This window comes from Sus scrofa, chromosome 12, assembly GCF_000003025.6.
Source record: "Sus scrofa isolate TJ Tabasco breed Duroc chromosome 12, Sscrofa11.1, whole genome shotgun sequence".
In the NCBI taxonomy this organism is placed as follows: domain Eukaryota; kingdom Metazoa; phylum Chordata; class Mammalia; order Artiodactyla; family Suidae; genus Sus; species Sus scrofa.
This window is the reverse complement of record NC_010454.4, coordinates 4,888,643-4,913,344: the sequence shown is the minus strand read 5'-3', so window position 1 is coordinate 4,913,344 and position 24,702 is coordinate 4,888,643. Positions and strand designations below refer to the sequence as shown.

The 24,702-nt window shown below is 52.7% G+C and overlaps 1 protein-coding gene and 1 long non-coding RNA gene across 6 annotated transcripts in view; one reads left to right on the top strand and one right to left on the bottom strand.

Moving 5' to 3' along the window:
* Nucleotides 4,000–23,493, bottom strand: ST6GALNAC1 (ST6 N-acetylgalactosaminide alpha-2,6-sialyltransferase 1). Of its 5 annotated transcripts, XM_021066571.1 has the most exons (10): nucleotides 22,695–23,493; nucleotides 7,556–8,237; nucleotides 6,800–6,968; nucleotides 6,523–6,694; nucleotides 6,184–6,322; nucleotides 5,857–5,960; nucleotides 5,589–5,678; nucleotides 5,404–5,503; nucleotides 5,136–5,210; nucleotides 4,000–5,031 (listed from the first exon to the last, which is right to left on the bottom strand). In XM_021066571.1, the coding sequence occupies exons 1-10, from the start codon at nucleotides 22,820–22,822 to the stop codon at nucleotides 4,999–5,001; spliced, it is 1,692 nt and encodes a 563-aa protein (XP_020922230.1). In that variant the 5' UTR covers nucleotides 22,823–23,493; the 3' UTR covers nucleotides 4,000–4,998. The 5 variants fall into 5 exon arrangements, with proteins under 5 accessions (XP_020922230.1, XP_020922229.1, XP_003358003.2 ...); XM_021066570.1 differs by having other exon boundaries at nucleotides 4,000–5,210; XM_003357955.4 differs by lacking the exon at nucleotides 5,136–5,210 and having other exon boundaries at nucleotides 4,000–5,135; nucleotides 22,695–23,491.
* Nucleotides 12,406–24,702, top strand: part of LOC110255965 — a 31,135-nt gene continuing 18,838 nt past the window's right edge. The window contains exon 1 of the long non-coding RNA XR_002336982.1: nucleotides 12,406–13,466. This is a non-coding gene — a long non-coding RNA (uncharacterized LOC110255965). The remainder of the gene's footprint in view (nucleotides 13,467–24,702) is intronic.

Here is a 24,702-nt window from a genome sequence, read left to right as displayed (position 1 = left end):
CCCATCTGTAGGTTCTCTTTTCATTTCGTGTTTGATTTCCTTTGCTGTACTATTAAATATTAATGGGCAGAAACTTCTGTTAGAGTCGGGAGACCAGAAGAGGGGGAGCGTTTGTGGCCGGTGACCACAGCAAAGGCTCAGCCAATGGAAAGCCATGAACTCTTTGTTATCTATAGCTCCCCGCTTTCTTTTCCTCTCTGTAAAAGCTACTTCCTTCCCTTGCCTTGCAGAGACTTGCACGTGGCTTGCCATGGTTGCAGACCCGGAGTTGCCGTTCTCTGCTGATTCCAAATAATCCCATTATCTGTGGAGCAATACGTATCCGTTTATTTCAGGTCTGTCTGTGCTGTTCCACCGTAAGAAAAAACGTTTCGGAGTTCCCGTCGTGGCTCAGCGGAAATGAATCTGACTAGTATCCATGAGGACGAAGGTTCAATCCCTGGCCTCGCTCAGTGGGTTAAGGATCTGATGTTGCCATGAGCTGTGGTGTGGGTCGCAGACGCGGCTCGGATCCTGTGTTGCTATGGCTGTGGTGTAGGCCGGCAGCTATAGCTCCGATTTGACCACTAGCCTGGGAACCTCCATATGCTGCGGGTGGGGCCCTAAAAAAAAAGACAAAAAAAAAAAAAAAAAAGGTTTCCATTATCCTTCATATGTTTACTTCCTTGCTTAATTCTCAAATACACCGAGGGTGGTTTCAGAATGACTAAGCCATAGCACTGTGTAAAACAAACCCACCAGTTAGAATTCAGCATTTGTTTGCAACTCTTTTTGTCTTTATTCTGAGAATTTAGCATGGAAATATTACCCCCCCACACCCCTGTATGGTTGTGAATAACATTTTAATAGAGTTAGGTTCATTTGTTTATCTTTGTATTCCGTCTTGGGGTTTCTCTCCATCTTGGTTGATCTTAATTTTTTTTTTTTTTTTGGTCTTTTGTCTTTTTAGGATCCTTAACCCACTGAGCGTGGCCAGGGATCAAACCCACGTCCTCTGGCATACTAGTCAGCTTCATTAACCATTGAGCCATGACGGGAACTCCAATTTTAGTGTTTTTTTTTTAATCTTTTAATCTATTTTTAGGGCCACACCCACGGCATATGGAAGTTCCCAGGCTAGGGGTCTAATCGGAGCTGTAGCTGCCAGCCTACACCACAGCCACAGCAACACTGGATCCTTAACCCACTGAGCGAAGCCAGGAATCGAACCCACAACCTCATGGTTCCTCGTCGGATTCATTTCCGCTGCGCCATAATGGGAACTCCGGATTTTTTTTGGTCAAGAGTTAAACATATTTTTCCCTATAGCTCTGCCAACAGGATAGTTGTCGAGTTTTTAAATTTTTGCCACTATGAGAGATGGAAAATGGTATCACAGAAGCATTTCAGTTTGTGTTTCTCTTATGAATCAAATTGAACATGTTTCCATATGGTTAAGGGCCATTATTATATCTTTTTTTGAAAGAGTTGTTACTGTTGATTTTTTTTTTTTCCTTTTTTTTGATGGCCGCACCCGTGGCACATGGAAGTTCCCAGGCCAGGGATCTAATCCAAGCAGCAGCTGTGACCTATGCTGGATCCTTTAAGCCCCTGCACCTGGCCAGGGGTCAAACCCAAACCTTCGCAGCGACCCACGCTGCTGCTGCTGGATTCCTAACCCACTGCACCACAGCGGGAACTCCACCCGTGATGTTTGTGCCCATGTTTCTATTGGCTTTTGCACTTATTTCCTTTCATTTTTATGAGTTTAAAAAAACCTACTAGAGTTGTTAACCCTTTTACCATGATACTTATGTCAAATATTTTTCTCCAGTTTTGTATTTGTCTGTGGCTTTATGGTGGTTTTTTTGGGCAAATGAAATTTTATTATTTTTAGGTCGTCAAATCTATCGATGTTTTAGTGCTTCTGAATTTTGAGTTGTGTTTAGAAAACTTTTCCCTACACCTTAGCCAGAGAGGCATTTGCCCGTAAATTCTCGGTATTCTTAGCATTTCCTTTGTTACACTTAGATCTCTGAACCGTCTCGAGTTTATTCCTGTGTGTGGAGCAGGTTATAGATCTAGTTTGATCTCTTTCCAAATAGTTCTCTGTTGTCTGATCACCATGAGGTAGAAGGTCTGTTTGACCCCGTGATTTCCACATCTGCTTGGGTAGGTTTCTGGACTTTCTGTTCCATTCAGCTGGTCATGTATTCTTGCGGCAGTACAGTGTTGTTTAAATAACACAGACTTGGTGTTCCCGTCGTGGCTCAGCAGAAACGAATCTGACTAGTATCCATGAGGACGCAGGTTCGATCCCTGGCCTCACTCAGTGGGTTAAGGATCTGCCGAGGCCATGAGCTGTGGTGTAGGTCGCAGATGTGGCTCGAATCCCAAGCTGCTGTGGGTGTGGTGTAGGCCGGCGGCTACAGCTCCGATTGGACCCCTAGCCTGGGAACCTCCATATGCCGTGGGTACAGCCCTAAAAAGACAAAAAAGAAAAATAATAATAGAGACTTTATAGTATATCTTAATATCAGGCTAGACCGCCCTCACAGCCTTTCTTTTTCAGGTTTTCTGAGCTATCCTTAGTGTTTATTATTCTTCCGTATGCATTTTAAATATGCATTTAGACTCTAGAAAAAATGTCTCGGTATTTTTATTGGACTTGCATTAAAGTTATAAATTTACTTGGGGAGAGCCGACACATTTATTGTGTTGGGTTATTCTTTCCAAGAACAAAGGATGACTCTCCATTTGTCTGAATCTACTTTTGTGACTTTCAGGAGTAATGCTTTCCTCATACTGATTTAGGACATTTCTTGCCGAATTCGTTGCTCATTTATTTCATCTTCTTGGTTACTACTGCAAGTGGGTTTTCTCTCCCTTATATCCTTTCCCTGGTCATTGATTATGTTTAGCAGTGTACTGATTTCTGTACCTTAATTTTATATCCTGCTACTTTGTCGATATTACATAGTATATTCTGTCACACACCATCATTCATCTGCACGTGAATTCTTTGCTAATTCTTATGCCTCTAACTGATTTATCTTTTCTAATTTACTCAGATTGAGTTCATCCAACAGTTTATCCAAATGTGGACCCAGATAAACGAGGCTCAGCCTTTATGTTTGGGTAGCCTGAGTGTGAACTTGAGGAGGCGGATTTGGAGGTCCTTACTGATAGTATGGGATCCTAAATGGATACTGAAATTCCCATGGAAGAACAAGCATGTAGGAATAGCTAGGAAAACCCGAAAAAGAAAAGCCGGGCGTTCTGAGGCACGAGCGTAGAGATGCTGCCACCTGCCCCCCAGAGCTGGTACTGCACCCTCCAGAGGGGAGTAAATTGGGACCAACTGGTGTTAATTAGCTTTGGAAACCTGAGCATTCAGTCTAAAAGGGAGTTCGCTTTTTTTCCCCCCTCCCTCTAGAGTTCGTCTGGGCTTCAGAGTTCAGATCCTGAAGATAGAGCACAAGAGGTAAGGTGGACTGAGATGTCTTTGGCTTAGCCCAAATTCTCATCCTGGGGTTTGCGAAACTGCAGGTCCACGGGAGGGTAAACAAGTGAAAGAGGGAGAACAAGCTCCTTGCTGCATCAGGCCTTCTTCATACGGTCACTTTTAAAGTCCTTGTGAAACGTATATCCTGAAAGTCATTTTACAGGAGTTCCCGTCGGGGCCCAGCAGAAACAAATCTGACTAGTATCCATGAGGATGCAGGTTCATTCCCTGGCCTTGCTAGTGGAGTAAGGAGCCGGCATTGCCATGAGCTGTGGCATAGGTCACAGGCACGGCTTGGAGCCTGTGTTGCTGTGGCTGCGGCTGGCATCTGCAGCTCCCATTCGACCCCTAGCCTGGGAACCTCCATATGCCGTGGGTGCGGCCCTAAAAGAAGAAAAAAAAAGGTAATTTTAGAGATTAGAAAACAGTGGCCCTTGAAAAGGAAAGGTTAAAGGATGGTTTTTTCCAAAGAGTAAGATTGCAGCTCTTAGGCAACCATAAAATGAACACACGTCGTAAGTTTTATTTAACTTTGTAATTATTGAATTACTGGTAAAAACTGGTTCAAAATCCAGACACACACATATGGGCAATCAAGCATGCCAAAATGAATTTGCTAGGAGGAAGAAAACCCGTCACTATTCAAAGGGGAGTCATTTTTCACTGTACAAAATTTATTTGTCTCTCCGTGGACAAGAACCTTTTTTGTCGCTGTCAGTTTGCTACAACCCAGAGAGCTGTCAAGTAGCTCAAAGACCAGGAAAGGTGTCGCCCCTTCTAGAGTCAGATAGCCCCTGGAAGCATCCTCTAGACAATTTAGAGTGAAATTAAGTAATGCCTTCAAGATTTCACAGCTGCTAAATAGAAGATCTGGAAGTCAACGCCAAATCTATGTGTCTCTGTAAGTTCGGGCTCCTTCTTCGGAGCCTTGGGACAGGGAAGGTTCAGTTAAAATTCCTTGGTCTCAAGAATGGAACCCCTGGAATTCCCCGTCGTGATGCAGTGGAAACAAATCTGACTAGGATCCATGAGGACGCAGGTTCAATCCCTGGCCTCGCTCAGTGGGTGAAGGATCCGGCGTTGCCCTGAACTGTGGTGTAGGTCGAGGACATGACTCGAATCTGGTGTTGCTGTGGCTGTGGCGTAGACTGGCAGCTGTAGCTCTGATTGGACCCCTAGCCTCCATATGCTATGGGTACGGCCCTAAAAAAAAAAAAAAAAAAAAGAGTGGAGCCCCTGCACCTCCATGGAACAGACTCTGGAATACATTTCCAAGGTCTCGAAAGCCTCAGTCAGTCCTTTACCATCCTGAGGGCATCTGCCTGCTCTGTGGTGTCACCTGGAGTCTGCAGGGACTCGCAGCCTGGTCGAGGCGCTGGGAAACAGCCCAGGCGTCTCCACGTCCCACTGCCCCACGCTCCTTGCTGTGACTGAAGGGCCTTCTTGGCCCAGGCTCCAGTCAGATGGTCGGTGTGGGAGTTCCAGGACGTTGGTACAGCCGGATAATACCTTCATCATGTAGCCGCTTCCAGAGTGTTCTCTCCAGCCTGAAGTCATGGTTGATATAAAAGATAGTCCGTTTCCATGACTTGTCATAGTAGTGATCGGAGAAGCGTTCGTGGCCCTCAGTGATGAAGCCATAGGCGCTCACCTGCATGAATGCTGGAGAAGTAAGGCCTGCAGGTGTGCCTCCCAGGCTCCTTCTCCCGGGCTCACGCTGTGTGTGCTGTAGCTGGGGTCCCTTTATCCGGGGTCCGTCCCGGGGTCTGGGTGCAGGCCCCCTGGATGCACGTTTGCACCCAGGCAGGTACTCACTCAGGCCACTCCGCCCACCCCAGCCATCCTCTCAGGCGGGGCAGGCCCAGCGATACCCCCGAGCCGCCTCTCCAGGTGCTCCTGCTCCTGAAGCAGAGCCTCACCTGGTCACAGAGCTGAAGGGCAGTCAGCAGCAGGAGGGCCCCCGTGGTGGGCCGGTATATTCTCCAGTGGGCCGTGTTCAGAGTCTTAGATCTCAGGAACCTGTGAGACACCCCAGCGCCCCAGCTGTCAGGAGGCTGCGAGGATGAGAGGGGCCCGGCCCCTTCCACGGGCTTCCTCCTCTCACCTGTTCTTCATGTAGCGGAGCAGGTCCGGGTGCAGCAACAGGTATCTGTCCATTTGCAAGGCTTCCTGGAAAGCTTCCTGGGGCCTGTGCCTGCGGGTCATTTGGGCTCAGTTCTCTTACCTCACCTGGTGTGGGCCAAGCCAAGGTCATGGGCACGATTGGTACCCCATCTCCAGGTGGCGGCTCAGACGGTCCCCACCTGGCCAACCCTGCACAGCAGCTTGCTCTCTACGAGCTCACCTGGGGGTGAGGCGAGGGGCGGTGGTACCTGAACCAGAAAAGGCTCTTTTTCACCAGGGTCTGATTCAGAAGCAGTGCTTCCAGCCACTCATAGTCCCGGGTGCCTTCCAGGAAGTGCAGGTAGCGGACGTCCTGAGGGCCAAGGACATCCTGCCTTCAGTGGGGTGGCTGGGCTCTGGCTCCAGACTGCCTGCCTGCCCTTTTCAGGCCTGTCTTGGCCCCCCTCCCGGCTCGTGCCCCTTGCAGAGACGGAGCCTGTACCCACCCCAGACCCAGGATGCTCGTCTCCCCATCTCCCCTGCATCCTCCTTTATTGGAAGCCTGCATGCGGCCAGGCCCATTCCTCTCTGCTCACCTTCCCCAGAGGTGCGTGCTGGAAGCCCCGGCTGCCCAGGATGAGAAGTGACTGGGTCAGGGAGAAGGCGGTAAAGCCGTAGAAGGATGTCCGAGTGCCCACATCCTGTTCGTAGCCCTTAATGACAGCTCCACTCAGCCTGGACGGAGAGACAAGGCAGTGCAGGAGGGAGCGCGTGGAGGGCTCGGGCAAGGAAGGAGACCCGGGGAGGCAGCGGCTGTTTACGGAGACTCTCTGGGGAGCCCAGGACCCCCGCCTTCCACATGCAGGCGCAGGACCCCTCTGAGATCTTTCGAAGAGCCCACCTCTGCGGGGACGGGGCGGGGGTGGGCAGCTCACCGGAACACGTAGTCGTGGCCGTCTATCTCCCGGCCCATGTGGGAATTGTTCAGGATGCCTCCGTTACCGACCACGGCACAGCGGATGCACTGGGAGCTCCCACTGGGGAGGGCGGCCAGGAGCAGCTGCTGCTGGGGCACCGGGGGGAAGCGTGTCACCACCTTCTGCACCACTGCAACAGGCGGGGGGCATTCAGAGCCCTGGGAGCGCAGGGGCCCGTGCCCCCACCCCCCACCGAGGCCTCGGGCACTCCCGGGCCCCGGGGGTGAGCACTCACAGGAGAAATTGAGCTCCATGAAGCCAAAGGGTGGAGCGAAGTGTTCCAGGCGAACCCACTCGCTCAGGTTGAAGTGTCTGGAGTCCAGGAAGAGGGTGAGGTTGGGCAGAAAGAGCTTCTGGAGCCAGGGTGACCTGGAGGCCTTGATCTTCACCGAGTCAGGGCAGGTCTACAGGCAGGAGGACGGGTCAGGCAGGCAGAGGCCTGGGAAGACCACGGCCCCGGCTGGGGGTGGGGGTGGGGGGCAGGGGCAGAAAGCAGGCCTCTAAGCTGGGGTGTCTGTCCTATTTCCACGCCTTCCGCCCTCTCCCGCCACCGATGGCCCAGCAAACCCCCCCACCCCGGGTTGGGGGCCCAGGGAATGGGTAGTTCTTAGCCCTCAAGGCAAATGCACCTTCCTGCGTGTGAGAGGTCTGGCCTGGCCTGCGAATGTGTTACGTGTCCCATATGCAGGGTGTGGTTGCTCACGTGCGGAAACATCCATATTCTGAATGCTTCCCTCCTGGGGCTGTGGGCCTGGGCTGGTTTTCTCAGGGATGGAAGAGGGAGGGTCGTGGAATTACCTGTGAGACTCTCCTGGCCTCCTGGGGACCCAGAGCAGGCCCTTCTCGCTCTCACCCTCGCCTGCGGCCTGGCCCAGGACTCCGGGATGAGAGCAGCGTGGGGGAGAGCAGGGTGGGACGAGGAGTGGAGCCTGTGGGGGGGGGGCGCTGCCTGCCTGGAGGGGCTCAGGGCAAGGGGAGGGGGAAAACTCACTGACTGGAGCCCCCCCACATCCAGGCTGTATTCTTCCTCAAAATCCCACTGCGGCTCGGACTTGAAGTTGGCGGCCTGCAGTCTCTGGGCTCTCTGGGTGGTGGGGCTCTGCGGAGGGGCCGAAGACGGGGTGGCCTGGGTGCTCTTCTCGGGTGGGACAGCCGCTGTGGTGGCTCCTGTGAGTCTGACTCCTGCTGGGGCCCGCACCCCCTGACTGACTGGAAGGGGCATCCTTGCTGTGGCTCTCGAGTGGCCCTGAGGCTTTGTGGGCACTGTCCTTGGGGCCATCAGCCTCGAGTTCTTGTCCCCTGGTCCTTCGGTCATCCTTGTGTCCTGAGCCTTCAGCGATGGTGCCTCTGTCCTGCCAGAGGTCATCCCCCTGCCTTGACCCTTCGGGGGCGGCGTGTCCACGGTGGCATCCTTGCTGTCCTGCGTCTCCAGTGCTGCTGTCCTGGCTGCGCTGGGTGCTCTGCTCGGCTCCTCTGCACTGGCCTTGCTGGCTTCTGCCCCTTTGCCCTTGCCAGCCACGTGGGTGGTGGCCTTGGGGTGTGTGGCCTTCGTGCTGGGCCCCTGCGATGACTCCACGTGGGTGGCCGTCCTCCTTGCCGTAGGGGTTGCCCGGGATGAATTCTTTTGTAGCAGCTCTGGCGACCTTTCTTTAATGTTCTCTGCATGCTGACGCCTGGGGACAGAGATGATTTGGATGAAGGCTGAAGGCTGTAGGGGCTTTGGAAGCATAGCTAGTATGTATTCTTGGGCCTCAGGTGGACGTCATTGGAGCCTCCAGGAGAGCTGAGGGAAGGTCTGTCACCATCCACACTCAAAACAAGCTGCATCGGGGTTCCTGTTGTGGCTCAGTGGGTTACAAACCCAGCTAGAATCGATGAGGATGCGGGTTGGATCCCTGACCTTGCTCAGGGGTTGAGGATCCAGCGTTGCCACAAACTGTGATCATGGATAAGGCTCAGATCTGGCGCTGCCGTGGCTGTGGCGCAGGCCAGCAGCTGCAGCTCCAATCTGACCCCTAGCCTGGGAACCTCCATCTGCTGCGGGTGCGGCCCTAAAAAGAAAAAGACAAAAAAATCCTAAAACGGGGTTCCCGTCGTGGCTTAGTGGTTAACGAACCCGACTAGTATCCATGAGGATGCAGGTTTGATCCCTGGCCTTGCTCAGTGGGTTAAGGATCTGGTGCTACTGTGCGCTGTGGTGTAGGTTGCAGACTCGGCTCGGATCCTGCATTGCTGTGGCTGTGGTGTAGACCGGCAGCTACGGCTCCGATTCAGTCCCTCACCTGGGACCCTCCATATGCTGCAGGTGTAGCCCTAAAAAAAGACAAAAGCAAATAAACAAACAACTCCCCCCCAAAACCCCTAAAACAAAACAAAATAAGATGCACTGTGGGCAATGGGTGTTAAGCAACTTACCTAAAGTTCTGACCACTAAAGAACGCTTAGAAGGAGTGTGGTATTTGAGGAGCTGGCACTGGCTGCTAAGGGCAGAGCTCTACTGCTCGCCCCCTCTGTGCTGCACCCCCAGCTCTCTGGGCTTGCTCCTCCGTGGCTCCCAGCGTCTGCTCTATTCCCGATTGTGAGTCTGAGTTTGTGTGACCCTAGTCCTGTCCCCTAGCATCTGTGTGATTCAGTGGACCATTTAAAAATAAATAAGTAAATAAATAAAGGGAGCTCCCATCATGGCTCAGCAGAGAGAAATCTGACTGGTATCTGTGAGGACCCGGGTTCCATCCCTGGCCTTGCTCAGTGGGTTAAGGATCTGGTGTTGTGAGCTGTAGTGTAGGTCACAGATGCAGCGCAGATCTGGCGTGGCTGTGGCTGTGGTGTAGGCCGGCAGCTGCAGCTCCCATTCGACCCTGAGCCTGGGAACCTCCATATGTCACAGGCACGGCCCTAAAAAGACAAAAAAAATAAAAATAAAGCAAGGATACCAAAGGTAACTTTATCCACAAGGGAATGAGAACGACGCACTCCTGTGCAGACCGTAGCTGCCAGCCTTGAGTTTGAAAGGTCTGCCTTAAAGATGTACTTTGGACCCTGTCATGGTCCAGCCCTGCTTAAAAGCAAACGGTTGCTTGTTGGGAAGATATTCACGCTCGGCAAATATTTGTCGAGAGCCTCCTCCCCCGCCTGCCACATGTCACGACTGCTGCTCTAGCGGGTGAGAGGCACGTGTCCCAGCCCCAGCCCCAGAGGCAGACGGGTGAGAAGCACAGACGGCTGGCGGGGCTCTGCCTGGCACCGTGGAGGCAAAGGAGGGTTGCCCGGAGGAGCTTCCCTCCGAGGAGGACGGGGCGTGGGGAGGAGGACGTTTCTGTCCCGCAGGGTGTTGGGGGTGGTAATTACAGGACAGGGGGGCGGGGCTGGGGGCTGGGGCAGGCAGGGCCAGAGGGGTCGTTTGGGGCATTTAGACCTTGTCATTTTCCTGGTCATCCAGGGGGTGGCGCTATGGAAGAATTTCAAGAGGGAGAAGGGGTGGGGGTGGCTGAAGGAAGGAGTGGGGCTCCCGAGCTGATTTCCGTCCGAGAGTGTTTACTTAGCTGTGGGAGAAGAAGGGTTCTGGGTGCTGGGTCTGCCTTCTGGCAGGCAAGGTTTCGGGCTCCAGGGACTGGGTTTATTCTCTCTTCATTTTCCACTTTGATGCGAGGCTGTCAAAAAGCCGCGTTTCATTTCTGCAAACCAGTACCAGGCGTTGTGCTGAGAAAAGCCTGGATCCTTAGCTCTGCCTGGACTTAGTGATGGGGTCTCCGTGCTAGATGAGTTTGGGGGGGAATTCCTGTCTGGGGGCCCAGCCACTCCCAGGCAGATTTCCCGGGGTCCTTCACCTGGTTTCCTAGGCCTCCCTGACTCATCTTGGTCACTCTCGTCCCAGGTTCCCTCTGTCTTGTTCCCATCATTCTTCTTCTACACCAAACGTAACAGCTTATGAAACAGAACATGAATGTGCAGCCAGACAGAGCCGAGTATTTCCATTTATTAGCTGGTGTGACCAGAAGAAACCTTAACCGACCCGACCCTTGGTTTTCTTGTCTGAGAAATGGGCTGCTGCTTTTAGCTGCTGGGAAGAGTCTGCTGTGAGCATTAACTGACAGCCTGTGTACAGCATCCGCACCGGAACACGCAGCCAGTGTAGCTTCCCTCCTCCCCGCTCACCGAGGGTCTCTGTTCTCTTTTTCCCGCTTTATCGTGTGCAAGTCAGGGATCTGCTTGGCTTGGTCTCTCATTCCTCGGGCTGCAGCTCTGACTTCTCCCAGCCGCGTACCTCAGCACTGACGCCTGTATCCTTTTCTGTAGCATCATTCCTACGAGACTGTCCTTGTCCCTGGGGATTCCGTGAAGGGCTTCACCAGACGCATCCCTCCCCACGGTGGAGCCCAGGATACACAGGAGACGACAAGTCAGCACACAGATAACTGCCTCGTCGTCACGAGGAGGCATGCCGGGAAATGGGTGGGTGTGAGGAGGACGGGGAGGGTAGCCCGACCCCAGCTCTGTTTCCCGGGACAGAGTCAGCATGAGAACCCTGCGAGTCATCGGAGCGGTCAGGTTGGGGAGGCCCTCTTGGCTCAGGGAGGCCATGTCATCTCTTTCTAAAATTACAGGAGTTCCCGTCGTGGCACAGTGGTTAACGAATCCGACGAGGAACCATGAGGTTGCGGGTTCGGTCCCTGCCCTTGCTCAGTGGGTTAACGATCCGGCGTTGCCGTGAGCTGTGGTGTAGGTTGCAGACGCGGCTCGGATCCCGCATTGCTGTGGCTCTGGCGTAGGCGGTGGCTGCAGCTCCGATTCGACCCCTAGCCTGGGAATCTCCATATGCCACGGGAGTGGCCCAAAGAAACAGCAGAAAGGCAATAAAATAAAATAAAATAAAATAAAATAAAATAAAATAAAATTACAGAGTCCGAGGAGGCAGAGACCATCCCGTGGGAGCCCCCCGCGGGCCGCGACGCAGCAGGGCTTTCAGAAGGGGCTTTCAGAGCCCCAAGGGAAGTGCATTTAAACCGCCGAGGGGTAGAATTTGAAATATGTACTTAGAGAAGAACATCTCATTCAGTGGATGTTTCCTAGATGCCCACTCTGTGCAGGGTGCCCACAGGTCCTGGGTGGGGCCCAGGAACACACACGTAAGTAAGGCTCAGACCTTGGCCGCACAGAATGTACAGTAATGGTTATTAAAGGCAGAAGACAAAGGGGACCTTTCATTCCCAGAGGGAAATGGCGCTGGCCCAAGGCCACGCATGCAGGAGGCAGATGCCCTCTGTTAACCCTGCTCCCTCCTGCGCTGTGGCCAGCACTCTCGGATGCCCCATTTCCCGCCCTCCTTGGCTCCATGGAGCACACTTATTCAGGTCCTCCAGAAGGAAGGGTCTCCGTTCCGCCCTTGACCCTGAGTGAGGCCCTAAGTTCTCTGAAGGCTGTTGGGAATGGGCTAGCAGGGGCATCCTTGCCTTGCACCTCCCGGGGTCCTTCCTCCCTGGGGCACACGCACATCTTGTGGCCCTAAGTAGCATGTGCCTCTGCCTTTGCTCTATGGCTCGAAGACGTACCTTGAATGTGAGATTGTTCAGACCAGAGAGGAGAGAGAAAGGCCACCGGACAGGGTTGGCCGGTGATGTGGACCAGCCTGGAAAAGCCAATAGTCTCTAAGCCTGCCATCTCTTATTCTCTTATTTATTTTCTCTCTCTCCTTTGTTTTAGGGCCGCACCCGAGGCTTACGGAAGGTCCCAGGCTAGGGGTCGAATCAGAGCTGCAGCCACCGGCCTACCCCACAGCCACAGCAGCAATGGATCCAAGCAGCGTCTGTGACCTACAACCACAGCTTATGGCAACACGGGATCCTTAACCCACTGAGCGAGGCCAGGGATCGAACCCGCATCCTCACAGACACTACACAGTGTCTGAGCCACAAGGGGAACTCCTGTGTTTTCATTTTTAACTAAGAGAAAAGAAAAACCGAGAAATTTATTTATAAGGATGGGACGTGTCGGGAGGAACCCAGGAGCACGAAGAGGCTGAGCCTTTAGGAGGGTCTGGGACCGGGGGTCTCCCTCTACGACCTCGTCTCTGTTCTGCCTCTGCTCCTCGCTGTCCGAGTCCGTCTCTTTCCCTCTCACCTGGCGCTGAAGGGGGGCTGCCCCGGAACACCTGCGTGGGGCCTGGTGACTCTCTTCACTCCCACTTTTTCATTTTTAGGGGCGAGATTCTGGCTCACTGGGGTCCCTGCCCAGGGGTCTGGGTCACACGGTCTGTGACATCCCACGCATGGGATGTCTCAAGAGGAAGAGGGGGTGTCTGGCTCACCAACTGGGCCGACGCCCCCAAAGTATTCATCCTGAAAAGATACCACTCAGTGCAGAGAAGAAAGGCTGAGTGAGTCCAGACTGAGCCAGATGGATTTGTGCTACCTTTACCGAGTGGAAGAATTTGGGTCCCAGGAGCCTGGAGATAAGGTTCACCTGTGAGCCTTCCCTTTAACCAGACAGCTGAGCCCAGGCTCCAGGCGTGCGTGGGCCGTTCGGCAAAGCAGACGCCCACGTGTCAGCTCCATCAGGCAAACAGCTCTTGCTGCTCAGCTCTGATTCTGCGTTCACGGCCACTTCCGCTCCCAGCCCCAAATCTCAAGAGGCCTGTACACGTTTGCCTCCCAAGCTACCCCACCTAACGTGGCTGGGACCGGGCAGGTAGTGAGGCAGGGCTGACGGACAGCTCCGCAGACAGCTCCGACAGCTGGCCATCTGCCTCGTGGTCATGTCGGCCCCGAAGGGCACAAGCCCTCCTCTGCGGTCCCACCCGGGAGCAAGCGTGGTACGAAGACTCCAGGAGGGACTCTTCCACCTGCAAACGCTCCGAGTGATGGATGACACGCCTAAATGCACGGGAAGCGGCAGCAGTGACCCAGGTAGTGGCAAAATTATGTAATTAAGTTTCATTCCAACTCCCTATAATTATGCACACCTATGATTGCTGGAGATGCGTTTACCTTGGCCTTTCCCTGTTATCATATATGGAATGTTCTGAGCGCTTAAATGGCCTCCATTCACAGACCGAGTGTCCTGCCTTCCTCTGGCCGGGACTCTGGGTGCTCCTGAACGAGCAACGCCGTGCCAGGCTGGGGGTGGGGGGGCCTTGTTTCTACGAAGGGCCTTCGGTTCAGATGGACAGGCAAACCAGTCCTGGAGCACACCCAGGCAAACAGCTGTTCGCTATTGTAATTCTGATGGGGAGGTAAACATATAAAATGCAGCATTTAAGGAAATGTATATATCAGAGTTCCCTGTTGGCCCAGTGGTTAGGGGCTCTCCATTGTCACTGCTGTGACTCAGGTTACTGCTGTGGGGCGGGTTTGATCCCTGGCCCTGGAACTTCCACTTGCTGCAGGTGTGGCAAAAAAACAAAACAAAAAAGGGAGTTCCCATCGCAGCTCAGTGGTAACGAACCCATCTAGTATCCATGGGGACACAGGTTTGATCCCTGGCCTTGATCATTGGGTTATGCATCCGGCATTGCTGTGAGCTGTGGTGTAGGTTGCAAACGCAGCTGGGATCCTGAGTGGCTGTGGCTGTGGCTTATGCCGGCGGTTGCAGCTCTGATCCCACCCCTAGCCTGAGAACTTCCATGTGTTGTGGCCCTAAAAAAAAAAATCTGTGCCAGGGATTACACAGCTCTATTTAATAAATGAAACAGAACTGCAACAAAATATTTATCTGGCATCCTCCTCCCTCTCTCTCTCTCTTTTTTTTTTTTTTTTTGTCTTTTTGCCTTTTCTAGGGCTGCACCCGCGGCATATGGAGGTTCCCAGCTAGGGGTCCAATTGGAGCCACAGCCGCCGGCCTACGCCAGAGCCACAGCAACAGGGGATCCGAGCCGCATCTGCAGCCTACACCACAGCTCACGGCAACGCCGGATTGTTAACCCACTGAGCAAGGCCAGGGACCGAACCTGCAACCTCATGGTTCCCAGTCGGATTCATTAACCACTGCGCCACGATGGGAACTCCCTCCCTCTCAATTCTTAAGGACACGTGACCCAGAGGAGTCCCGAAGCAAAGAAATGGCAAAATGTTCCAAGTTCAGTTTTGCCTGAAGCCATGAAACATCTGGCAACAGAGCAGTAGTATTTTCCCACGAATTCAGAACCAGAGGTAGGACTGGGGAACGTTGGCCAGCATATGGAAGAGGTTGTCCACACTGAAATTTGGCAGTGACACCCCCAATTATAGGTTGGTCATAAAACCATTAGGAGTAGATTATTTTTATCAGGAAACATAAAAAAGAACTCAAAAGCCTCTCTCAACAATCCCTGCCAAAAGCTTTGCTGCCCACACCTGCATTTTATCTTTATCTACGGAGCCTGCTTTTCACTTCCTGTTACCCAGCCGGCTCCCCCAGCTTTCATCCAGCTTCTCCCGGAAAGGGGTGCAGACTCTTGGCTCCCCAGCCCTGTCTGTCCTCACTGCCCGCTGAGCACCTTCCGCGGTGGGGAGCCCTTGCTCCCCTCCCTCAGCCCAGCCCGACTGAAGTTTCTAAAACCCCCTGGGGGTCCTCGTAGGTCTGCAGAGTCTCGGGTCTATCTGAAATGGAGACCAGCTGTTCTGCCTTTTCTTTTCTAACTTTGAAGTTTGTGCCCCTTCGGAAATCCTGAACATTTTTGCATGCGAATGAATGGTTTCCACTTTAGAACTTGACTTTGAAAATGTACATGTGTCTACCCGTTGCTTCCACGACTGAAAGCTGTACTTGGCCTTCATTCTGTCGGTGTGCTGGGGGGAAACGTGCAGGAATCCACATTCTGTTGTTACTCTCGGTGATTCTTTTGCACATCGAGGCCAGCTCTTTTGTTTGTCTTGGTTCTGGCCAGTTAAATCCTAGCAGGGACAATAGATAATAGAAGGGGGAGAGGGAGAACAACGAAGCACAGCCCCAGGTGCTTTGGTGGCTGGATCTCATTTCCAGAGTTTTCCCGCAGGGAAGTCTTGTCCCGAGAAGCCGTTCCCCTGCTGAACACACTGTGGGCCAGAAGGTGGGAAACTGGTTTAGCAGTTGGGCAGCCTCCCTCCCTGGGATCCACGGGTATCTACACAACCTCACACACACACAGAGCTCTCCCCAGACCCTCGGAGACGCAGGAAGACCTTAAATCGGGGTGGGGGCGCGTGGGACCAAGGTAAGAAGATGCCAAAACAGTGACAGGTAGGAATGCCTGTTGAGGTGCAATGGCAGCGAATCCAACTAGTGTCCATGAGGATGCGGGTTTGATCCCTGGCCAGGTTCCGTGGGTTGGGGATCCAGCATTGCCGTGAGCTGTGGTATAGATCCCACGTTGCTGTGGCTGTGGTGTAGGGCAGCAGCAAAATAAGTAAATAAAAAATGAAAAGGTCAAGATACAAAATGACCTGCATGGCTCAGGCGCAAGAAACCCAGGACTGTTTAAAGCCAAGTCCATTTTTATGCCCTGTTATCTGATAGGATAATCACACTTGAGAGTAAAATTTGTTTCAGTAAAATCATCCCAAGTTCAAGTGATTTAAAAAAAAAAAAAACTTTTCAAAAAAATTTTATTGAAGTCTAATTGATCAGCATATCTTTTTTATTTTTATTTTTTGGCTGCGGTATGTGACGGCTTGATGCGGGATCTCAGTCCCCAGACCAAGGATTCAACCCGGGCTGCGCAGCTGTGAAAGCATTAAATCCTAACCATTAGACCACCTGGGAAGTTCCTAGGTGACTTTTTTTTTTTTTCCCCAAACTCTCTTAAATTTGTTTTTGTTTTTATAGGCTAATAGGGGATGGGTTGGGAACAGGTGACATTTTTATCCTGGTATTTTAGAGATCCTGGCCTTGGGGGCAAAATAACTTTCCTCCCCTCCCCTGCTGCCCCTCCCCAGAGCCTTCTACAGGGAAAGGAGAGAAGGAAAGGCTGAGGGGGTCAGAAGAGCTTCTTGAGAAGTTCTGCAGAGTCCCCCGGCCTTGGCAGCGTTCAGTAACTCCAGGATCAGGGTTTTATCATGCTTCCTTCCTGGGGACACAGGGAGCTATGAAAGCAAGTGGAGCAGTCTCCTGCAGCGTGCCATGAGGCGCAGCCATCTGGTGTGTTATAAATGTCCCCTACTCTTCGTGCCCTTTGGACTCCCCTGGGTGTGTCCACGTGTTGAACCTGAGTCTGAGAGAACGCTAACTTCTTGACACTTGAGTGAGGGGCAGCGGAGCACAGCCTGTGGACAGTGGCCTCGCTGAGCTCTAGCCCGGAGCAGCTGACCAGCCAGCTGTGTCATCTCAGGCAAGTCATAGAACCCTTCCAGCATCTGTTTTCTCATCCATCAAGTGAGAATCTTTTTTTTTATTATTATTATTTTTTTTATTATGGTCACACCTGCAGCATATGGAAGTTTCCAGACTAGGGGTCAAATCGGAGCTGCAGCTTCAACCTACACCACAGCTCACGGCAACACCAGATCCTTTAGTCCACTGAGCAAGGCCAGGGATCAAACCCGTATCCTCATGGCTACTAGTTGGGTTCTTAACCCACTGAGCTGCAAAGAGAACTCCCATCAAGTGAGAATCTTAATACCCACCTCATAAAACTGTTGTAAGGATTTTAACAAGTCAATGTATGAGAGGCATTTCAAAAAATACTGTTATATAAATACAGGTGACTTGAGTTGGGTCAGGTGCTAACACTGTATGACATACAGCGAAAGTTAGAGACACCCATCAGCTGCCTTTTGGGTTCATGTGTCCAGAGGTGAAAATGCAAAGGGCGGGGGCCGGGCTTGAAGGCCGTGGGTGAATCACATTCACGGACAGCCCTTAACCATTTCAAGTGAGGAGTCAAGGACTAGCAGGTAGGCATATGCTACTCAGAAAGATGCAGTAGGTAGCAAAAGGAAGAGCAGGGAGAGAGGAGACGGTTGCCTTGGGAGTCAGGACCCTGGAGCAAGGAGACGTGGGACTGCTCTATTTTGATGTGAGCCTCGGAATACTATTTCATCAAGACATTCACCCATTACTCAAAATTTTAATAGCTATAGAATGAGGTTATTTACGGCCACACATTCTTTCATCAACTAGCATTTGTACTGTGCTGTGTCTACACAGTGTCCAGGACCCGTCAAATCAGTGGGAAGTGGAGACAAAGAAGGTAGATCTGAAGGGCCCCACAGGCTGTGACAAAGGGACAGGGATGCCCTCCTGATGGCCTTTTTTTTTTTTTGGCCTCTCCCGCAAAAGGCAGTCGTCCCGAGGCCAGAGATCTAACCCACACCATGGCAGCGACTCAGTCCACAGCCGTGACAATGCCAGATCCTTAACCCGCTGAGCCACCAGGGAGCTCCACCAGCCTGGTGTCTTGGTGGCGGCAGGGGCTTTGGAGCTAACCTGCTTGGGTTTGAACATGAGTGATGAAGGTGACCTTGGACAAGGGACCTAACCTCGGTCGTCTGTGAGGCGGCGGGGGCGGCGAGGCTGATAGCATCTACTTTCAGGCTTGATAACACGGTTAGAATCATACCTTTCTAGACCGGTGCCTGGCGCACGGGGGGCGCCATATCCGTGTTTGGCAAATGAATCGTCCCTCCGACTCCCACTGCCGACAGCGTCCTGCCTTCTCCCGTTTCTGCACCATTGCCTGCGCCGTTTCCTTGGTGTGCGACACCCCTGCCTGCCCAGGGCACACAGCCGCCCCCAGGTTCTCCTCACCCCCGCCCCGGTGGCCGGAGTTGCTCTTTTCCATCTGCTCCCGGAGCGCCTGGCGCGTTTGACGTTATGGAGATCATTTATCCCCACCGATGATATCACTTGCGTCTCTGGCTTTGCACGTGTCTCTCTCCTCCCTTGGACTTTTTTTTTTTTGGTCTTGGTCTTTGTGCCTTTTCTAGGGCCACTCCCGCGGCATATGAAGGTTCCCAGGCTAGGGGTCCAACCGGAGCTGTAGCCACTGGCCTGCGCCACAGCCACAGCCACGCCAGATCTGAGCTGCGTCTGCAACCTACACCACAGCCCACGGCAACACCGGATCCTTCACCCACTGAGCAAGGCCAGGGATCGAACCCGCAACCTTATGGTTCCTAGTCGGGTCCGTTAACCACTGTGCCACAACAGGAACACCCTCCCTCGGACTTTGGGTCTCTTGAGAGTCAGCGCGTCGTCGTGGAGAAGCATGGGGTTTGGAGCGCAGGTCCCCTGTGTTCAGATGGCCGTTTTACTCCTTCGTGTCTGGGCGGGATGCCCCGTCACCCTTTTGAGTCCCATCGTCTTCCTTTTTGTAAATGAATAAAGATGCTCCTGCTGGACAGTCATTGGGAAGCTCAGCAATAACCAGTGGCAAGGCCGCTGGAGCGCCGGCTCGGGCTGGGACATCTCCAGCTCCGAAATGATCCCGGTGTGCCCGTGGGGCGTCAGCGCCGCCGTGTTAAGGACCTTCGGAAACACGGGGAACTCCTGGTGGGGCGGGCATCTCACACCCCTTCCCATCCTGAGCGCACGCTCACCCTCTGCCCAGGCAGCTCTGGGGGGGAAGGGGGACCCTTGCCAGTCTCTGAACCGCAAAACGTCCTGCCACTCTCTCCTCTTTCTCCCTCCCCCTCCTTCAAAATAGCTCCTGATTTTCCACGTCTTCCGGTTGGTTGGTCCCGCCGCCTCTGTCCCCACGCGTTTCGAAGGCTCCCCGGTCCGTCTCTTCACGTCGGGATACTCTGCTCGCGGGTTCTGTCCAGCTCCTGTGGCTGCTGCTGGTCATGGTCAGGCCACAGTGGCGCCTCCTGCCTCCTCCCAGCCCATCCTGCTCGCTTCTGACAAGCTCATGGCTTCATACTATTTTCACGAGGCCACCTCCCTGCCTGAAAGCCGTCGGCAGCCGTCCTTGGCCCCACCTTCCTAAATGCCCTTCCTCTGCTCCCCGGGGAAGCCCTTCACTTCCCTAAGGTGCCTTTCCTCCCGGCTCAGCAAAGAGGAAGCTCATTTAGGGCTTAGGCAGGCTGGCCGCCTTGACAATCCTTTTCTCACCACACGCCTTTCCTTGAACACCTACCCAGCCCTACCGTCCCCCAGATTCCACCTTCTCTTTGAAGCTTCAACAGACACCAAATCCTTCCCTCCAGGGACCGCTCCCATCACGACGCGCTGTCTCTGTGGTTTTGGGACGTGATTGTGTGAACAGTTTATGGGGAAGTCTCCCTGTGTGGCCCTTTTCCTATCCTTTAAAGAAAGCCTGGACAGAGTCCATAACTCGACAGTGCCTTTCAAACTCAGGACAATCCAAAATGCGTATGCATCAAATAACGGAGCTTCAAATGACCTGAAACAAGAACTGACAAAACTGAAGGGAGAAATAGACGAATTCAAACCTGTTTTGGAAATGTCAGGGCCTTTCTTCTAAAGTTAAACATATACCTCCCTTATGACACAGCAATTTCACCTCTAGATATTGATCCAAGAGAAATAAAAACATCTACATAGGAATATTTATACAACGGTGTTCTTAGCAGATTTATTCATAGTAGCCAGAAACCGGAAACAACCCAAATGTCCATCAGTAAGAGAGTGGATGAACAATGCACTGTGTTTTCATACAATGAAATGGTTTATAAATTTAAGAGGATCCTCAGATGCACTAGTGGCCTGAGAAATGCAAATTAAAAAGAGAAGCACACTTTCACCTATCAGATAATTAAACTTGAAAAACACGAATGATAGCCAGTGTTGCCCCAGAGGCTGGTGAGAGTTAACTCTCACACCTGCCCGTAGAGCCTTTTCTGAGGATGATTTGATGGTACCTGTGGACATTTTTTTTTTTTCTTTTCAGGGCTGCACCTGAGGCATGTGGAAGTTCCGGGGCTTAGGGGTTGAATCGGAGCTGTGGCTGTAAGCCTATGCCACAGCCATAGCAACGCCAGATCCAAGCTGCGTCTACCACCTATGCCACAGCTTTCAGCAACACTGGATCCTTAACCCACTGAGCAAGGCCAGGGATTGAACCCGTATCCTTACTGACACTATGTCAGGTTCTTAACCCACTGAGCTATGACAGAACTTGGGTACCTGTTGACATCTCATGTGAACATATCGATTATCTTGGCAAGCCCACGTCTAGAAACCTCGCTACAGAAATGCTTACTTAAGTGCAGAAAGGTATGTGAAAAACAGGTGGCAGCCCAAGTGCCCATCGATAGGGACTGGTTAAATAAACTATATCCATTCGGTGGAGTGCTATGCAGCCATGAAAAGGAAGGGGGCAGATCTGTTATGTGCCACCATGGAAGAAGGGATGATATCGTGTTGACTTAAAAAAGTCAACCTGTGGAACAATGTGTGTAGTGTGATATCTTTTTATCGGTCCATCAACCTATCTATCCATCCAACCAGCCCGCCAGCCAGCCAACCATTTGTCCCTTTATCTATCCAATCATCCACCCATCTATCTCTCATCTATCAATCATCTGTCTGTCCGCCTGCCTATCTATCCTGTCTATCTACTTATCTGCATATCTCTCTGTTGTAAGGGCTTGTCTAGCATAAGGTAAAGAGCCAGGTTATGGAACCAGAATGTCCGGGTTTGATTCTTGGCCCTGCGACTACCTGGCCCTGTGAACTTGATTCATTCCCTTTACCTCTGCGTGTCTCCATGTACACACACTCGTAAGCCGTGGCGAGTTAACACCACCTAAAGCATTGAGAGTGGGACCCGGCATAGAGTACAGGCCATAGCGTACCAGCTACGGTAGCATGAAGAGCACGGACGCCCCAAAGCCTTTGGAGGGTCAGCCCTGAAGAGAGGGTAGAGACGGGATATAGCGGAGAGAACCCCACTGCCTGCTTTGCCTTTCTGTATTTTTTTTTTTTTTCTTTTTTTGTCTTTTGTTGTTGCCATTTCTTGGGCCGCTCCCGCGGCATATGGAGGTTCCTCAGGCTAGGGGTTGAATCGGAGCTGTAGCCACCGGCCTACGCCAGAGCCACAGCAACGCGGGATCCGAGCCGCGTCTGCAACCTACACCACAGCTCACGGCAACGCCGGATCGTTAACCCACTGAGCAAGGGCAGGGACCGAACCCGCAACCTCATGGCTCCTAGTCGGATTCGTTAATCACTGCGCCACGACGGGAACTCCTGCCTTTCTGTATTTTTTTTAACCTTTGTGAGAGAGCCTGTTTTCCTGTCAGATTCTAATAGTGAAACAGAATCATTTGAAACACCCTGAATCTGGAAAGAAAGGGGTCTCTCGCTGCCGGGGATGTGTTTATAAGAAAAATGGTCTAGGAATTCTCCTGGGGTGCAGCCGGTTAAGGATCCGGCGTTGTCACTGCAACGGGCCTGCTGTGGCTCCGGTTTGATCCTTGGCCCCCAAACTTGCATGTGCCGTATGTGCAGCCAAAGCAAAAACCAAAAACAAAAACCGTCTAGAAGGTCCTTTTGAAGGATTCGCCTGGGGCCCCAAATTTAAGCTGTCTCCCTTGGTAAACAGTCTCCCATTTTATTATTTTTTGTCTTTTGGGGACCGCACCCACAGTATATGGAGGTTCCCAGGCTAGGGGTCTAATCAGAGCTGAGGCCACCAGCCTACCCCACAGCTACAGCCACGCCAGATCTGAGCCACGTCTGTGACCTACAGCACAGCTCATGGCAACGCCAGATCCTTAACCCACTGAACCAGGCCAGAGATCGAACCCGAAACCTCATAGTTCCTAGTCAGATTCGTTTCTGCTGCGCCACGACAGGAACTCCAACAATCTCCCATTTTAAAATGTCTCAGGGATCATATGAGTTAGAAATTAATGGGATTCCTGGGATAAATCTTTTGCTTTAGGACACGGAGAGTGGCATGTAAAAACGAACCCCAAAGCTGCTCTTATTACTCATGGTCCCAGAGGGGAAAATAGTTGTGTTTTCTCCCTCTGCCTTCTGGAGACCAGTCCAATAGCTCTCTAATCCCTGCCTCCAGCTCCTCTGGGTGCAACCTCCATGGCACACCACCTCCGTGTCCCCCAAGTCCTTGCCAGGGGTTCCTGTAACCGCCTGCTCCCTGATGCCGCCTGTAAACACAGCAACGTCTCAGAGGTCCCCAGCCCTTCCTGGGCGATATTTTTTCAATGTCTTCTAACCAATTATGGGGAACCTGGAAAGGCTCAGCATCTTACCTGATAGGCTTTGTATTGGATCCCTTAAAAAAGGAGGGCAGAGCGAAGAGGCAGATGAGCACAGCCGAAAGCAGGAGCCACTGGACAGCGTGGCCCAGGCGACCCAGTCTCCTTGGGCAGGGCCTCATTGTGGTGGGTCGGCCCTTGCAGGGAACTTGTGCATATCCTAGGGCTTTGAAGGAGACAGCAAGTAGTTTAACTGCTCGGCTCTCCTGGCCGGAGTGTGGCGCGTACACACCCTTTATCTCAGCAGCCAGCCACTCTGGTGAATGCCGTCAATGAGTCGGCCAGGGAAGGGAGCCGCCTTCGCTGCTTTATGAAGGCTTATAGGCTGGCTGGCGAGCTTGAAGGAAGAGACACTCCTTCTGTTCAAACAAGTTCACCTTCTCTTGCTTTGTCTCCCAAGCTGATTTCTGAAGGTAGAACTTAATGAGAAACATACACACATGACCCGGAGTCTCCCTTTCATCAGATGCCAGACCCTCTGGGACCCTGGACAAGCACGTGAGCCGGAAGGGCCCTGCACGGCCCCCACGCTCCTCGTGAGTTTTATCAGAAAAACAGAGGGAACCCGTTCAGGTTTCAGACCCCTCACCCCCCGCCCCAGCAACCTTTCCCTGAAAAACCACTGGGCAGCCGTAGACGTCTCATTTCCTGAGGATTTAGAACAGTAGCTCTGTCTCAGGTGCCCACTGGAATCGTCTGGAAAGCTCACAAACATCCTGGTGCCCAGGCTGCACCTCGGCCAATCAAACCAGAATCTCTGAGGATGGGAACTTCCAGGCAAGGGTGTTTTTTGGTTTTGGGATTTTTTTTTTTTTTCCTGCATTTTAAGGCCACATGTGTGGCACATGGAAGTTCCCAGGGGTCAAACCGGAGCTGCAGCTGCCGGCTTACACCGCAGCTACAGCAACACAGGATCTGAGCTGCATCTGCGACCTACACCACAGCTCACGACAATGCCAGATCCTTAACCTGCTGCATGAGACCAGGGATCGAACCCACATCCTCATGGTTACTGGTTGGGCTTGTTACCACTGACGCACAGCAGGAACTCCCAGGCAAGGGTATTTTTTGAGTTCCCTGGGGGGGTTTCACTGTGCGGTCACATTGAGAACCACGGATGTACAGCCAGTTTGTGCTGCCTTCCCTGCTCCTCTGGAGTCCTGTCCTGTGGGATGCTTCCTGGGCACGGAGACAGCCCTCCAGGCACTCCAGGAGCCGGCACCACTCTCGGCCCATTTTACAGTGGAGAAAGGTGCCTCTGTGCGTGGGCGGCTAGCCTGGGATCACAGAGTCAACCACTGGCTGGGGGACCAGATCCAACGGACCCACAGACTGTGTTCTGACCCGCTGCACAGCAGTGCCTCTGAGCCTTGATATGAAAGACAAAGCAAAACGCAGAGCACTTGGGGAAAAGGTCCAGCACAGAGAACTAATGTCCAGATCAGTTGTAGGCAACCTGGAAAAATTCCAAGTAGCCCTTCCTAAAATACAGGGCGGGGCGGGGCACGGGGTGGGGGTGTGTTTCCAGTGCGGTTGGACCGAGCAGGTGCCTTCCAGCAGTCAAGCGGGAAGGGCGCAGCCCGAGCATCAGGGTGTTGCAGGACTCTGGACCCGGGTTCTCCGGTCACACGTGGCACTGTTAGTGCATTCCTCTAAGGGCACGACTTCTGATTCTGCACCCTGTGTCCTTGGCTTTCACCCAGGGCGTGCACCTGTAAATGCTCAGAGCGCCTTCCCCAGGGAGGACGAAAAGAGTACGCGGGGGGTTCTGAGCAGCTGAGAGGAGCACTGAGGAGGCTGCCGTCGTCCCAGGCTGCCCCATTCTGACTCGTGGCACTATTCCAGGGGATGGGCTGGGGACACGGAGACAGCCTTCTCTTAGTCCCATTCAGTCTCTGTCTCTCTGTGCACACCTAACCTGTAAGTGCTCCCACACTGACACGGAAACAAACATCTCCTGAATGGAACCTGTCCACACTCTGCCTTAACTGACCCTTTGCCC

Excerpts from the sequence above, each read along its gene's own strand:
- ST6GALNAC1 (XM_021066570.1), bottom strand. The coding sequence starts at position 22,822 with ATGAGGCCCTGCCCAAGGAGACTGGGTCGCCTGGGCCACGCTGTCCAG. Across the intron at positions 6,969-7,555 it reads ATGTGGGGGGGCTCCAGTCA|ACCTGCCCTGACTCGGTGAA; the intron begins GTGAGTTTTCCC and ends TCCTGCCTGTAG. Across the intron at positions 5,211-5,403 it reads CCCTTCAGCTCTGTGACCAG|CACACACAGCGTGAGCCCGG; the intron begins GTGAGGCTCTGC and ends CCCCAGCTACAG.